Source organism: Oreochromis aureus, linkage group 11, assembly GCF_013358895.1.
Source record: "Oreochromis aureus strain Israel breed Guangdong linkage group 11, ZZ_aureus, whole genome shotgun sequence".
NCBI lineage: Eukaryota > Metazoa > Chordata > Actinopteri > Cichliformes > Cichlidae > Oreochromis > Oreochromis aureus.
Window position 1 is genome coordinate 9,630,059 of NC_052952.1, and position 12,086 is coordinate 9,642,144.

The 12,086-nt window shown below is 39.2% G+C and overlaps 1 protein-coding gene across 1 annotated transcript in view; it reads right to left on the reverse strand.

Moving 5' to 3' along the window:
* The window catches only part of dnah5 (dynein, axonemal, heavy chain 5), a 94,527-nt gene that overhangs the window by 74,230 nt on the left and 8,211 nt on the right, over positions 1-12,086 (reverse strand). The window contains exons 2-23 of the mRNA XM_039619475.1: positions 11,589-11,723; positions 11,357-11,441; positions 10,975-11,153; positions 9,282-9,500; positions 8,967-9,104; positions 8,623-8,799; positions 8,343-8,456; positions 8,084-8,191; positions 7,792-7,914; positions 7,326-7,541; positions 6,126-6,233; positions 5,856-5,941; positions 4,803-5,010; positions 4,561-4,674; positions 3,355-3,561; positions 3,035-3,115; positions 1,890-1,980; positions 1,433-1,578; positions 1,091-1,268; positions 638-877; positions 334-530; positions 98-191 (exon numbers count right to left, since the gene is read on the reverse strand). Coding sequence (XP_039475409.1) covers positions 98-191; positions 334-530; positions 638-877; positions 1,091-1,268; positions 1,433-1,578; positions 1,890-1,980; positions 3,035-3,115; positions 3,355-3,561; positions 4,561-4,674; positions 4,803-5,010; positions 5,856-5,941; positions 6,126-6,233; positions 7,326-7,541; positions 7,792-7,914; positions 8,084-8,191; positions 8,343-8,456; positions 8,623-8,799; positions 8,967-9,104; positions 9,282-9,500; positions 10,975-11,153; positions 11,357-11,441; positions 11,589-11,723 — 3,244 coding nt within the window. The remainder of the gene's footprint in view (positions 1-97; positions 192-333; positions 531-637; positions 878-1,090; positions 1,269-1,432; positions 1,579-1,889; positions 1,981-3,034; positions 3,116-3,354; positions 3,562-4,560; positions 4,675-4,802; positions 5,011-5,855; positions 5,942-6,125; positions 6,234-7,325; positions 7,542-7,791; positions 7,915-8,083; positions 8,192-8,342; positions 8,457-8,622; positions 8,800-8,966; positions 9,105-9,281; positions 9,501-10,974; positions 11,154-11,356; positions 11,442-11,588; positions 11,724-12,086) is intronic.

A 12,086-nucleotide genomic window follows, 5' to 3' on the forward strand; every position in this document is an offset into this window, starting at 1 on the left:
CAGCAAGTCTTATAATGTAAAAAATGAGCAAACTGACACAGTGGCAGCTGTTGAAGGTCTGAGGTTAAGTTATGAAAGTGATAATATTCTCTATTACCAGCCAGGCTTCTGTATGTTGTTGCTCCGTCCTCTGTTTCACTCTCAGAGCTGTCTTGTTTCAGTGCTGCCATTCGCCTTTCATTCATTTGTCTCTGCAAAGGGGAATGTAAAACCTCGGGGTTTATTTAGTACACTGCTGGACCACGACACCATTAGTTCAAAAAAGGCAGTTCTAACAGTTCATTACAGTTATCAAGCTAAATACTGTCACAAATTAATGGTTCCTTTATTCACCTTAGATATTCTTTCTTTGCTCCACTGGCTGACTCCTTTGCTGACACTGACTACACACTCTACAGCGCGGTTTAGAGCCTGTTGAACCTCCTCTAAAGCTGGAACCATGACAATGTTAGGGATGGAAAGGGTCATGTTTACTCTGAAGATTGCATGGTGACCGCTGCTTTTGCCATGGCTGGTTGGGTCACTCGCAGCTACAGAGGGAGAGAAGGGTAACACACATAAACTATTGGAATAGACATTTTATGAGCTTATTTTAAGTCTCTACAGAAATACAGCAAAAACATTAAACAAGACCCACCAGAGAAATTTATGAGCGAGGACGTATGTATGCGCTTGCGCAACATCTCAAGGGTGTTGCGTGTCACTCTGAGCAAGGCATCCACGTTACGGTGGTTGAAGTAGGACAGCAGCTCCTGGGCTTCCTGCTCCATCACTTCCATCAAGTCCCTCTTCTTCTTCCTCCTCACCAACGGAGAAGAAGGACCAACACTAGCAGAACGTAGCAGCGTGTTTCTGGAGAAGAGACGCTCGTCATCACCTAAGAAGGCGACACATTTACAGTCAATATGAACACCTTCAGCAACACTTCACCTTGAATAAATCAGCATTATAATAAAAGTAAAAACAACAAGGTTCTAAAAAAGGTAATCCCCTTTCCTTTAAATACTTTTGAACTGCCTTTTTTAACTTGTCTCTTGTCATACTTTATCACACTGTATTGTGTTTGATCGTGAAAGGAAACTTAGTATACCTTCACTGTCATTGTGGTCTATGGTCTTGCTCTCTGTGCAGCTCTCTTCCTCTAACTTCTCCACCTCCTCTCTCTGATTGTGGTCAAACTCTAGCAGCATGTTGATCAGTTCATTAGCTGCCTCCTCCACCAGTGAGCTCTTCATGTTCACTTTCTGAGCTTGTCTTATGCAAAGGTCCTAGACACATGCAGATATACAGTTCAGTTCAATGTAATTCATCTTTAGAATAAGAAATCCCCAATTAATAAATATTGATAACATCTTTCAAATGTCTGCATAGATACACAGACTGAGTAAAACATATCCCAGCTGACAGTTTTATTTTATTTGTCCTTATTTACCCTGGTGGTTTGAACAAACTCCTCACAGGTCACAGGCTCATCCTCTGGCAGGACACACAGGGTGGATATGCTCATCTCCTGCAGTACTGCTTCTATTCTAAACTCCACCAGGTCATTCACTCTGTCCATCAGCAACTCAAGATCAGCTAAACAAACAAAAGTAACAAAGAGAGAGAGGGACACAAATGCATCAAAAATAAGGGAAAGAGGGAAAAATCAAGGGGAACTTGTTTGCATTTGAAGAAAGGAGAGAACAGTGATAAACAGACAATTCAGTATAAAAAAAGCAATGTGTAGAGAGAGAAAGAATCCATTGAATATATGAGTGTTACTTGTAAGAACACCACCTATGCAATAAATCCATTAATGTAAATGTTATCACACGCTGCCAGTGCTGAGTTGCAGGAATGTCTCGTGTCAGCGTGTACAGGATCGATCTCGTTACATTTTTGCTTACCCAATGCTTTGTCGATGCGGTCGAGATACTTGTCAATGTTCAGAGATGTCCAGTTGAGGGAGGTCAAACCCGGTTGTATAGCCTCATCCACCTGTCAAGTAAGTGATGTATGGTGTGATGATGGTGATGCACTTTGTAAGCAACCTGCTGTGACAGTCAGTCTCTTACCTGTCACCAGTTTAATGCTTAGAAAAGATGCATGATGAAACCAAGCAACAATAAAAAAGGATTTAACATTTTTTGTGTGTGTTCTGACTTGCTAGAGACAACTGAAAATAAAAACATAAAATAAAATGAAATCAAATAAAATGGGTTACCAGGGATATGCTTTTCTTAAATGTCCTATTTTGAACTTTTATGTAATCGCATGACCCTCTTTTGGGGAGAGCAATTTAAAATCATATCACTACTCTCATGGGATGCTGGGTTCCAGGCAGAGAATGGACTGAAATGCAGGACTTTGCAGAGAAATATAAAATCAAAACAAAGCTTTATTGGCTAGCACTGGCAAACATAATTTAGCTAACTGAAGGATGAAGGATTTGACATCAACATGACAAAGAACAGAGGGAAACCATCCATGCTGATGATGGATGACTGAGAACCTTCACGGACACATCCATCCATTTTCTTACGCTTATCCGGGGCCGGGTCTTGGGGCAGCAGCCTAAGTAGAGAAGCTAAGACCTCCCTCTCCCCAGTCACCTCCTCCACTACCCAAAGCTCACGACCATTAGGGAGGCTAGGGGGGAAAACACTCTTTGAGTAGAGCTCAGTTGCTTTGATCTCTTGCCCAAGATGTTGATTTTTGTATTATTTACCCAAGTTTACTTTTTGAGTTAAATAAAAAAACACTTTTTTGGACTTTAACCTGTGCCTGACTGTCCTTTACTGCTCAGTCAATCACACTAGAATTCCCACCCCAGCCCGCCACCTCGCACCAAGGGCAACTCCAGATTAAGACAGAGTCCAGTTCCTCTCCAGGAGACTAGTTCCAGAGCCCAAGCCATTCATTGAGGTGAGCCTGAGTATATCTAGCCACTACCTCTCAACCTCACACACTAACTCAGGCTCCTCACCCACGAGAGAGGTGACATTCCACGTCCCAATTGCTAGTTTTGGTAGCCGAGGGTCACTCCACTTACCTTAGCTACATGTGGCATGGCCAGCTGTTCAAAGACACTCTGAATCTTAGCACGCACTCTAGTGTTCTCGCTCAACATCAGCTGAAATGAAATAGATGCATGTTGGTGCATTTTTTGTAATTCCACAAAAGGGATGAACTGAATTTCTCAGTTGACAATAAAATGGGTTTTTGTCGATTTTAGTCATTTTTAAAAAACTGTGTGGAATTCGAACACAATTCCAGGATGTTTTATATTCCTAGATAAATGCAGCTTTGATCATTTGGTTGTTCACTGTATGCATTTTTGAAAATTTAGCTACAACTGTGTGCTATGCTCACCTGTATTCTATTGTAGTGTTTCTTAAGGATATCCTGTTTTTGCAGCAGTAGAAAAGCGAAGGGAGGGATTGCCAAATTCATCCTTGTCATGCAGTTCACCTCTCTGATCTGCGTCAGAATCTCTGGGTCAAAGTTCACAAATAACTCGCCAGTTTCTGGAGATCTGACCAGAAGAGAGGCTTGCAGGCCAGCTTTGGCATCCTCCATCTGCGTTGAGGTATAAAGTTTTTAGTGAGGTTTATGTAAAGAGATCCAGGGAAAAAATGTGTGAATAAGAGGGGAGAAAAGATGTTCATTCAATTTGTGTTTTAGATCCTCAAGCTAATTTTAATATTAGACAAAGATAACCCAAGTATGAACAAAATGTAGTTTTTCCAGCAAGAACTGCAATGATTCTTTTATCTCGCTGTAGAAGAATTTTGCCTCTCTCTTCTTTGCAGAATTGTTTTAATTCAGCCACACTAGAGGGTTTTCAAGGACAAGTCATGCCAAAGCATCTCAATCTGATTTAACTCCAGACTTTGACCAGGCCACTCCAAACCCTTCATTTTGTTTATTTATTTATTTGTCATTTCCACTTTATTTGTCAGTGAACAAGCAAAAACAGAACCATTAAAGAGAAAGGATGCATTGTACCAGATTTAGCTGCTAGCTAATTTTCATCTGCAGCTCCTGAGACATTCAGACATTCATAGGTGGACTTTCTGGTGTTTTTCATATCTGTTGTCCTGCTACATAACCCGATTACACTTCAGTTTTTGCCACTTCAAGGCACAAACCGACAGCCAGACATTGTCCTTCAGGAGCTGGTGTGATATTGTTTTTATGAAATGCTGCGCTAGTTTTGTGCTGGATGTCACTCTCATCAGTCCACAAAACATATTGGGGAGCATTAGGATGTTTTTTTGTCAGATCTGAGATGAGCCTTGGTGTCCTTTTTAGTCATCCATCATTTTCACCAAATTACTTGTTTACATAGTGCCAGGTATATTTGGATAGCTTTCTCCTTTTTAAATTGATCATCTTTTAAAACCCTATCTTTGTTGTCTAGTATTAAAATGTGTTTGATGAGCTCATGTAAGTGTTTGCATATATGCAACAAAAAGAAATCACAACACTCAATTAAGGAATTAATAATACATATTGTATATAAATGCTCCTCTGTCAGATTTCTTGTTTGTATTATAAATTTTACTGTTCGTTAACCTTTTTCATCCAGCTGTGATGGTAGATCATCTCAAACTCCAACAACACTCTTGCTACACGATTAAAGTTCTTGATGATCCTTTTTGCCTCTGATGTGGAAAGAACTCCTGGATGCTAATTAGGGTAATAAAAGAAACAAACAAACATGATGTATTACTTGGATGGGAAACGCAAAGACAGTTTTACCATTAATCTGCTAGACCCAGCCAAACCTAAATTAAAAGTCAGGCATGCAGTATTACCTGCTGAAAGAGATCCATGGGTTCCTGTATACGGCTGTACAGCTGCCGAGCCCACATGATCCGACCGGCCACTGGGGGCAAGTCCCTGCCAATGGGGGGGTCAAGTTTCTGCTTCATGTAGATGCGGGAAACCATTTCAATGTCCCGGCCATAATTCTGTAAAATTTGCTGATACTTCTCATCAATCCCAAGATCTGGGATGCCCAGTCTGTTTTGGGGGAAACCAAAGATACTAGCGCTTCAGCAGAACTCAAACCCAGCAGCAATAAGCATATTTAAATACAGCAATAAACACATAGCAATAACCAGTAATGACAATGACTCTATTTTGTTTGGATGTGCTGGTAAATGTTTTGAGCTAAAATGTGCAAAAAAGGACCTTGTAACTAGCAAAAGTACTTGCACATTAAAGCACACTTGTTATTGTCATGAAACGGCTGTGGCAGGCAGGAGGAAGGACCTAAATGCAGAACTCAAAACAAGGGAATGAACTAAAGGAGGCTGCTTTATTGCAGTGGCACAACTTACACAAAAAATACTTATAAAACCAAACCAAAACCTAGAAACTGGAGACTAACAACAAAACACTAGGAACGGCAATTTCAGGGGACACAACAGGAGAAACCAAGGATGAGGGAGGACCAAAACACAGGGCTAGAAACTGAGGGACTGAACAACACAACTGATCACACTAGAGGAGACAAGGCTAAAGACAGACATGAGACAGGGGACCGTCAAGCAAAAAAACATGAACACAAGGGGAGCACAGGGAACACCTAAACACTGGAAGAAAAATAATTAAAAAACCCCAGAAAACTCTAAAAAATTAATAAACACAAAACATAAACAGACTCCAGACCATGATAGTTATTGTTTACTGTCATGGTATTTATTTCAATGAAATATTTACTCTGAGTTTTTTTTTTTATTTTGATTGCAGAATAGTTTAAAATTTCAGAGATTAAATGAAGCAGTATGTCACATGCATTGGCAAGATTAGGGAAATTGTGGTAAATATTTCAGAATGATGCTAATTAGTTACCAATGAAATACCTTTGAAAGGTCTTCAGCACATTTAGAGCCCTTTCTGTATTTTGAATTTTTTCAAAGGTGCTATCCATGAAACTCTTCAGTTGATTCTGGAAAGGAAAACACAGACAACAATAATATTCACAACAATGACAGCAGAATGAAATGAATTAATGAATCCTTAATCACCAGCAAATGAACTCGGCTAACCCGCATTACAAAACCGATGTCTAGTCAGTTTGCATTAAGTTTATTTGCACAAAACAGGGCAAATGCACAGTCTAATTAACTTACGTGGAGTTCAGAAGTGCTTTTGCAGAATTCCTCATAGTCAACATCAAAGTCACTTTTCCTCTGGTCTAGAAAACTGTAATGTTTTTTCTTCATGTTTAACACAATAGCCTAACAAAAAAAAATATCCAGACATGCAAAAACACACATTTTAGAAAACATTTTTAGCTATAAATAAACATAGTTTATTTATACAGTTTTCTTCTGCAGGTATTATTATTAAATGCATAATTAAAAGCATAAATTTTGGAACTTGTAGTGTATTAGTCAAGTAGAAATGTAACAGTGCAACTGTGTCTTACTGCAAGCTATGGATGTTCTGCAAAGTTATATCTATCAAGTAACTATCAAGTTATACCAAAAAAAGGTTTGCAATCTCAGCTTCTAGCTCAGTTTGGTTACTTCAAGCATGCATGCATTAGATAAACATTTTACAAGTGAAACATGAGAATGAATTGCCTGTACACTAAAATGAACACCATTGCACACACTTTTTTTGTGTAAAAAAGTATTGATCTAAAAAGGAAACTCAGAAGCTCCCCATGAACTGGAGAATGGTTGGGATACAAGTTTGTAGTATTAACAAATGGTCATCACAGGGCTGAGTTTAGAAAGTAATACTATGGCCCTAATAATGCAAAAAAAAGAGAAAGGAAGGAGTTGGTTTTAATCTCCATGCAATTAGTAGCTATTTTGTTATTAAGGCATATGTACGGCAAAACACTGCGGACAATATTTCACCACTGCATGCTGTCTGCAAGAAAAATGGGTCATGCATTGCTAAAAGTTGAAGACTGCAGTGAGACGTTACCTCCCATTTTCCCTGTATTTCTGCAGTCTGTGTATCCCAAGAAGCAAGGACAAACACATGGTTCATATCAACAGACTCTCAACGCATTATGTACTATAACCTTAAGCATCACAGTTTGATGATGTAAAAAAATTAATTGTTTACACAACAGGAAACCATAGAAAAAAATCAGCAGCCTGCCACTGGCATTGTAAGTGTGCAGCCTGAAATTCTGTTCTACCACACAGAGAAACTTTCCATTTACCATACTGACGACACTCAACATCTGAAGATGCCAGGAGAAATACAGACACGGCTGCCTGGCAGTGACATTTAATCAGTTAATGCAATGCCTCCCTGCACATGTCTTATTAACAGGATTTGACAACAGTCTGATATCACAGTGTACTCACTTGAAACCTGGTGGCCATCGTCTCCAGCCCTTCTATCTTCGAGTCCTTTAGAACGGAGTAGGTGGAAATGGTGGCGAACATTTCGAGGATCTTGTTCAGTCTTCGTTGGAATGTGTCAAACTTTCCAAAGATGTACATCTCGCTGAAGTCAAACTGTCTTTCTGAAGGAGTCTGCTCCAGCTTCTCCTTGGTTCTGTGGAAACATCGCTGGTATTCCTGGGAAACACATTATGATACAGAACCAAACATGTTGTTTGTTCTTCAAGCCGACATTCCAAAGTGATAAAAATGATAGAAAGATTTTAATATAGTAACATCTTTCACATAATAGGAAAATGACATATCCTCATCTATGCTTGTGGCAGGAATATCATGTTAAATCTGCATATTTTGACTGATAAAAAACTGACAGAGGTGCATTTTGCTACAAAACACATTTTGTTTTCCTTTAAAAATGATCCATTACCTGGTTTAGGCGAATGGCAGCTTTGATTTTCTCAGTAATGACTTGCTGAGGTTGGTCCCATATTGAGTTTGCGCCATTATTATTGATATAGGCCTTACAAGCTGTGATCATCTGGTTTGTCACCTGAGATGAGGATGGAAGAAATGGAAACTATAAATCATTTTGTAAATTTGTACTTTTTTGCTGGCTTAATGTAACACTATCCTAAAAATCCTTAAGTATCAGTCATTCATAAAAAAAATGTAGGACCCCATTGTTCATCATAACAAAAGCCTGTTGATCTGCACAATACCTTTACAAAAAGTGATGTAATCTTTTCAGATGTGTTGTAGTAGCGGGAAATACTGTGAATCATCCTGATGGCATTGATCAGACCTGGGATTGCATCCACCATTGATACCTTGGACGAAACAGAAATTATAGCTTGTATTTCTTTGTACATCCAAATATAACACACATCCAGCACATTTGTACTGTCTTCACCATGAATGCAGTTGATTTGGTTCATTTTTTAAAATGCACCAGAGTGTGATAAAATATTCTTTTCTCACAGGGTCACTGTTGTAGAGCGGGTCGCAAAACTTCTCCAAGCTGTAGAGATACTTGACGTTGTCTTTGGCCTCATTAACTCCATCTGTGATCCTTGCATCCAGTTCCCGCCATGACTAGACCATTACAGACCGTTAGTTAATTAAGGTGTGCACCGTTCTCAAAAAAACCCCATAATCTTACAATAAACCACTGAAATGAAGGAGAGAGCAGCAATATCAAAGAAAGAGAGCATGTGGTGCAGCCACTTAAACTCAGCAGTAGATGACAGTTATATCTGACCTTTATGAGCTTAGATTTAGCCAGCAAGAGCACACCCAGAGCAGCCTTGACATCGGGGCTCTTCAGCTGGTCCAGAAGGTAGTTGAAGCGAGTCATCCGTTTCTTCCAGTGCTCCAGCTCAGCCCGAGGGCCAAGATCATCAGCCTCCTTTCTAAGCTGGTCACTCTCAGCTAAAACCTGCAGAATAAAGACATTCGATATCGCTGTTGAAACTTAGGCCTGCAGTTTATCCTTCATCTGATACAAGCACATTCAAATAAAATGGCAGAAAACTTGGAATAAATGAATGAGAGTAATTTTTTGTATTAAGTTTGAGGAGAAACACGATGAGAGTCCCTTCTCACCTGTTCTATTTGTTTGATCCAGACTTTCATGCAGGCCTCTATCTTCTCTATGGTCTCTGTGCTGCTGGCAGCTGCCACGTAGTCAGATGGGCCCTTCAGCACCCTCAAGTCAAAGGTGTCGCACTCTTTCAAGGTAACCTGAAAGCAAAGTTGTGTCCTGTTGCTTTATTTGCAATACACTTATTATAATGTAAGTGTATGTAATGTTTAAACTGTGTTTATTTATCTATGTTAATCTAACCTACTATGTATTTCATATTTAATGTAGTTTTTGGTAATACCGTGCTTTTATTAGTGACATTGTCTGTCCCCTACCTTTTCCTGAAGGCTCTCCTGTGCTCCAGCCAACACAGACACAAAGCTTTCCAATGAAGATATGAAGTCCTGTTTGACAGCCAGGGTCTGAGGACTTGTCCCCTCTCCCCAGCCATGGTTCATCTTCCTCAGTGTGGGAATGAAGATCTCAGAGAGCAGCTGCTCCACACTTTTTAAAAGACCGCCTTCTGTTGTATCCAACATGTTGAAATTTACATCCTAGAAAATAGTAAAAAAAGATAATAAAAATCTCAGCATTCATATATTAAACATGCCGCAAAAGAGACTTTCCTAGCTTACTAGTTGGCAAAGAAAACCTTTTGGCTTTTGGCAGAAGTCTCCCTGGGTTAGTGTAGTGTAGACACTATAATGAACCAACTATGCATGTGTCCTTCAAGTGAGTCTGGGAAGCTATTAAAAATCTGCTGTAATACTTTAAAAAAGCATTAAAAAAGTTACAATACTGCTAGCAAAAAGGACATAATGTTTACCAATCATAGTTATAATATTACATTTATTAGATTAGATTTAATTAGTTTGTGTGATTGTACTGTATCATATCTGATAAGAGAGAACCAGCACATATGTGACTAAATTAAAAATATATGACTCCCTTTTAAATGACTGTCAGATGTTATTGTGGTTTTCTAAGGGTTTAATTACAGGACCATCCATGGGTCCCAAAGGCTTACTTATAATTTTTTGAACCAAGTGTTATAAACTTCATGATATAAATTCCAATAATATTTATAAATCGGCTATAACTTTAACATAACAGCTTGGGTCATGCTGACGGACTGGTTTTCAAATGAATTAAAAAATATGATTATTAAACATTGTTAATAATAATCATGAATCATTTATTACTGTACTATTCTACTTTAACCCTGCAAAGGTGTGGCACAGTCATCTAGAGAATACAATGTATCCATTCACCCTGTGGCTGCTAGTTAACTGACTTAATTTTAATTACCTAGCAACTTACCATTGTTCATGAACAATTTGCCAGCAACACATAATTGTGAATCTTTGGTGAACAGGTTCTCTCAGCCATGAGTTGGACACCTCCCTTTTAATAATAACTCCTCTAACTTAATCCACCCAAATGTCAAGTAACACCTGAACACCTGATGTGCCCTTGAATTTTTTTGAAGCGACTAATTAGGAAATTTAGCAAGAGAAGTACACACAAGTGCTTTCTCTCATTCTCATTACATGAATACACAAACACACACATACACACAGAATCCTGTTTTCCTCTGTCTCTAGCTGAGGGTGTTTTGTAGCAAACAGGACCTGTTATCAGTGGTGGTGATTAACTTTGCTGCAGATAGCAGGTGTTCAGTAGGAATCAATAGCCAGAACCAGCTGTGCTATCACAGTGCCATTACTGAGCTCCCCCAGTGCCTCACTACCTCTGGGTGTAAGAAGCTTTTTTTAGTTAATTGGATATCATGCATGATAAGAACAAGTAAAATTAAAAAAAATCGGAACATTTGCCTTGTGACACTCAGTGCCTATCATTAATTACGTTTCACAAAGTGATAAAAGTTGACTTCCCGTAGTGCTCACAACCACAACACAGTCATGGTTAAATTTGTCCACTTGCATGGTTTTAATTGACTTTAAATCCCTCCTCTCTCGCAAAGAAATGAATAACTTAGATATCCCAAAACAATACAAACTGACTCACTCTGTGTATGTTCTCAGAGGTGACTGCCTTTGAAGTATTGGCTCTGGTGAAGAAGACACACACTCCGGTCAGTGCCACATCCCTCCCATCTGTTACAAACACTTTGGACTTCTTGCTGTGACCAGGCTGCTGGGCAACAGGCTGGGCGGGCATAGAGGCTGTAGCTGCTGGTGCTGCTGCTGCTCGCATAAAGGATTGGAAACAACAAAAGGTGTCATGGTAACCAACTTTGACTTCCTGTTCTGATTTTAACACTGTGGCATTTACTTGAGAATGGATTACTTTTATGATCTGTATTAGTGACAAAGACAATTTCATATAAGATTGACCTAAAGCTGCTGTGATGCAGGGTTACACAATATAACCTAGATTTTCATGGTACCTGCTACAGTTGGTTCAGTGTCCTGATAGTAGAACATTAGGTGTGGAAGACCGTCAGCCATGAAAAATTGCTCCATGCGGTCAATCTGACAAAGATGAAAACAAAACTTCAGCACTGTTCAGTCCCATTGTAGATGCACCACATTTTTTGTTTGTTTGTTTCTGTCTTTTAAGCCCTGTAAAGTTGTCCAATAAAACAATATAATCTGTTAGAACATTTATGTGCAAAATACCTGATTCCCCTCCAATATGGCATCTTCCACATCTGCTTTCTCCAGCCCCAAGCATGAAGCCACAATACTGAAGATATAGTCATGTCTTCCATCCAGCTGAGCCCGCTTGGCTTCACGCTCCTCTTTCAACTTTTGCTGAAAAAAAAAGTTCCAAAATTTTGAATTACTAAATACCAAGTTCAATTCAATAAAAATGTAACCTGTGTAATTTTTCAAAGTATTTTGAATGGAAAGTTCAGCCATCACATGACCATCTTTCAACTGACTGAAGCTTAGGCATTGTTTAAGTACAGGACCCAAAGAACACAACGATTTTTAAAGAAAGTTGGATACATTTCAGTTAACTGTGAATAATGCTGTTCTGCAGCATTCTTATGTTTCAGGTACATGGGCCAGACGTGGCCGTCAAAAAGGCCAGGTGGGTCTGGTACCAGGTAGTTTCCTGAGCACTGAAAACTCGAGTTTCATATATAAAAGATTCACTGCCACTCTTTTACT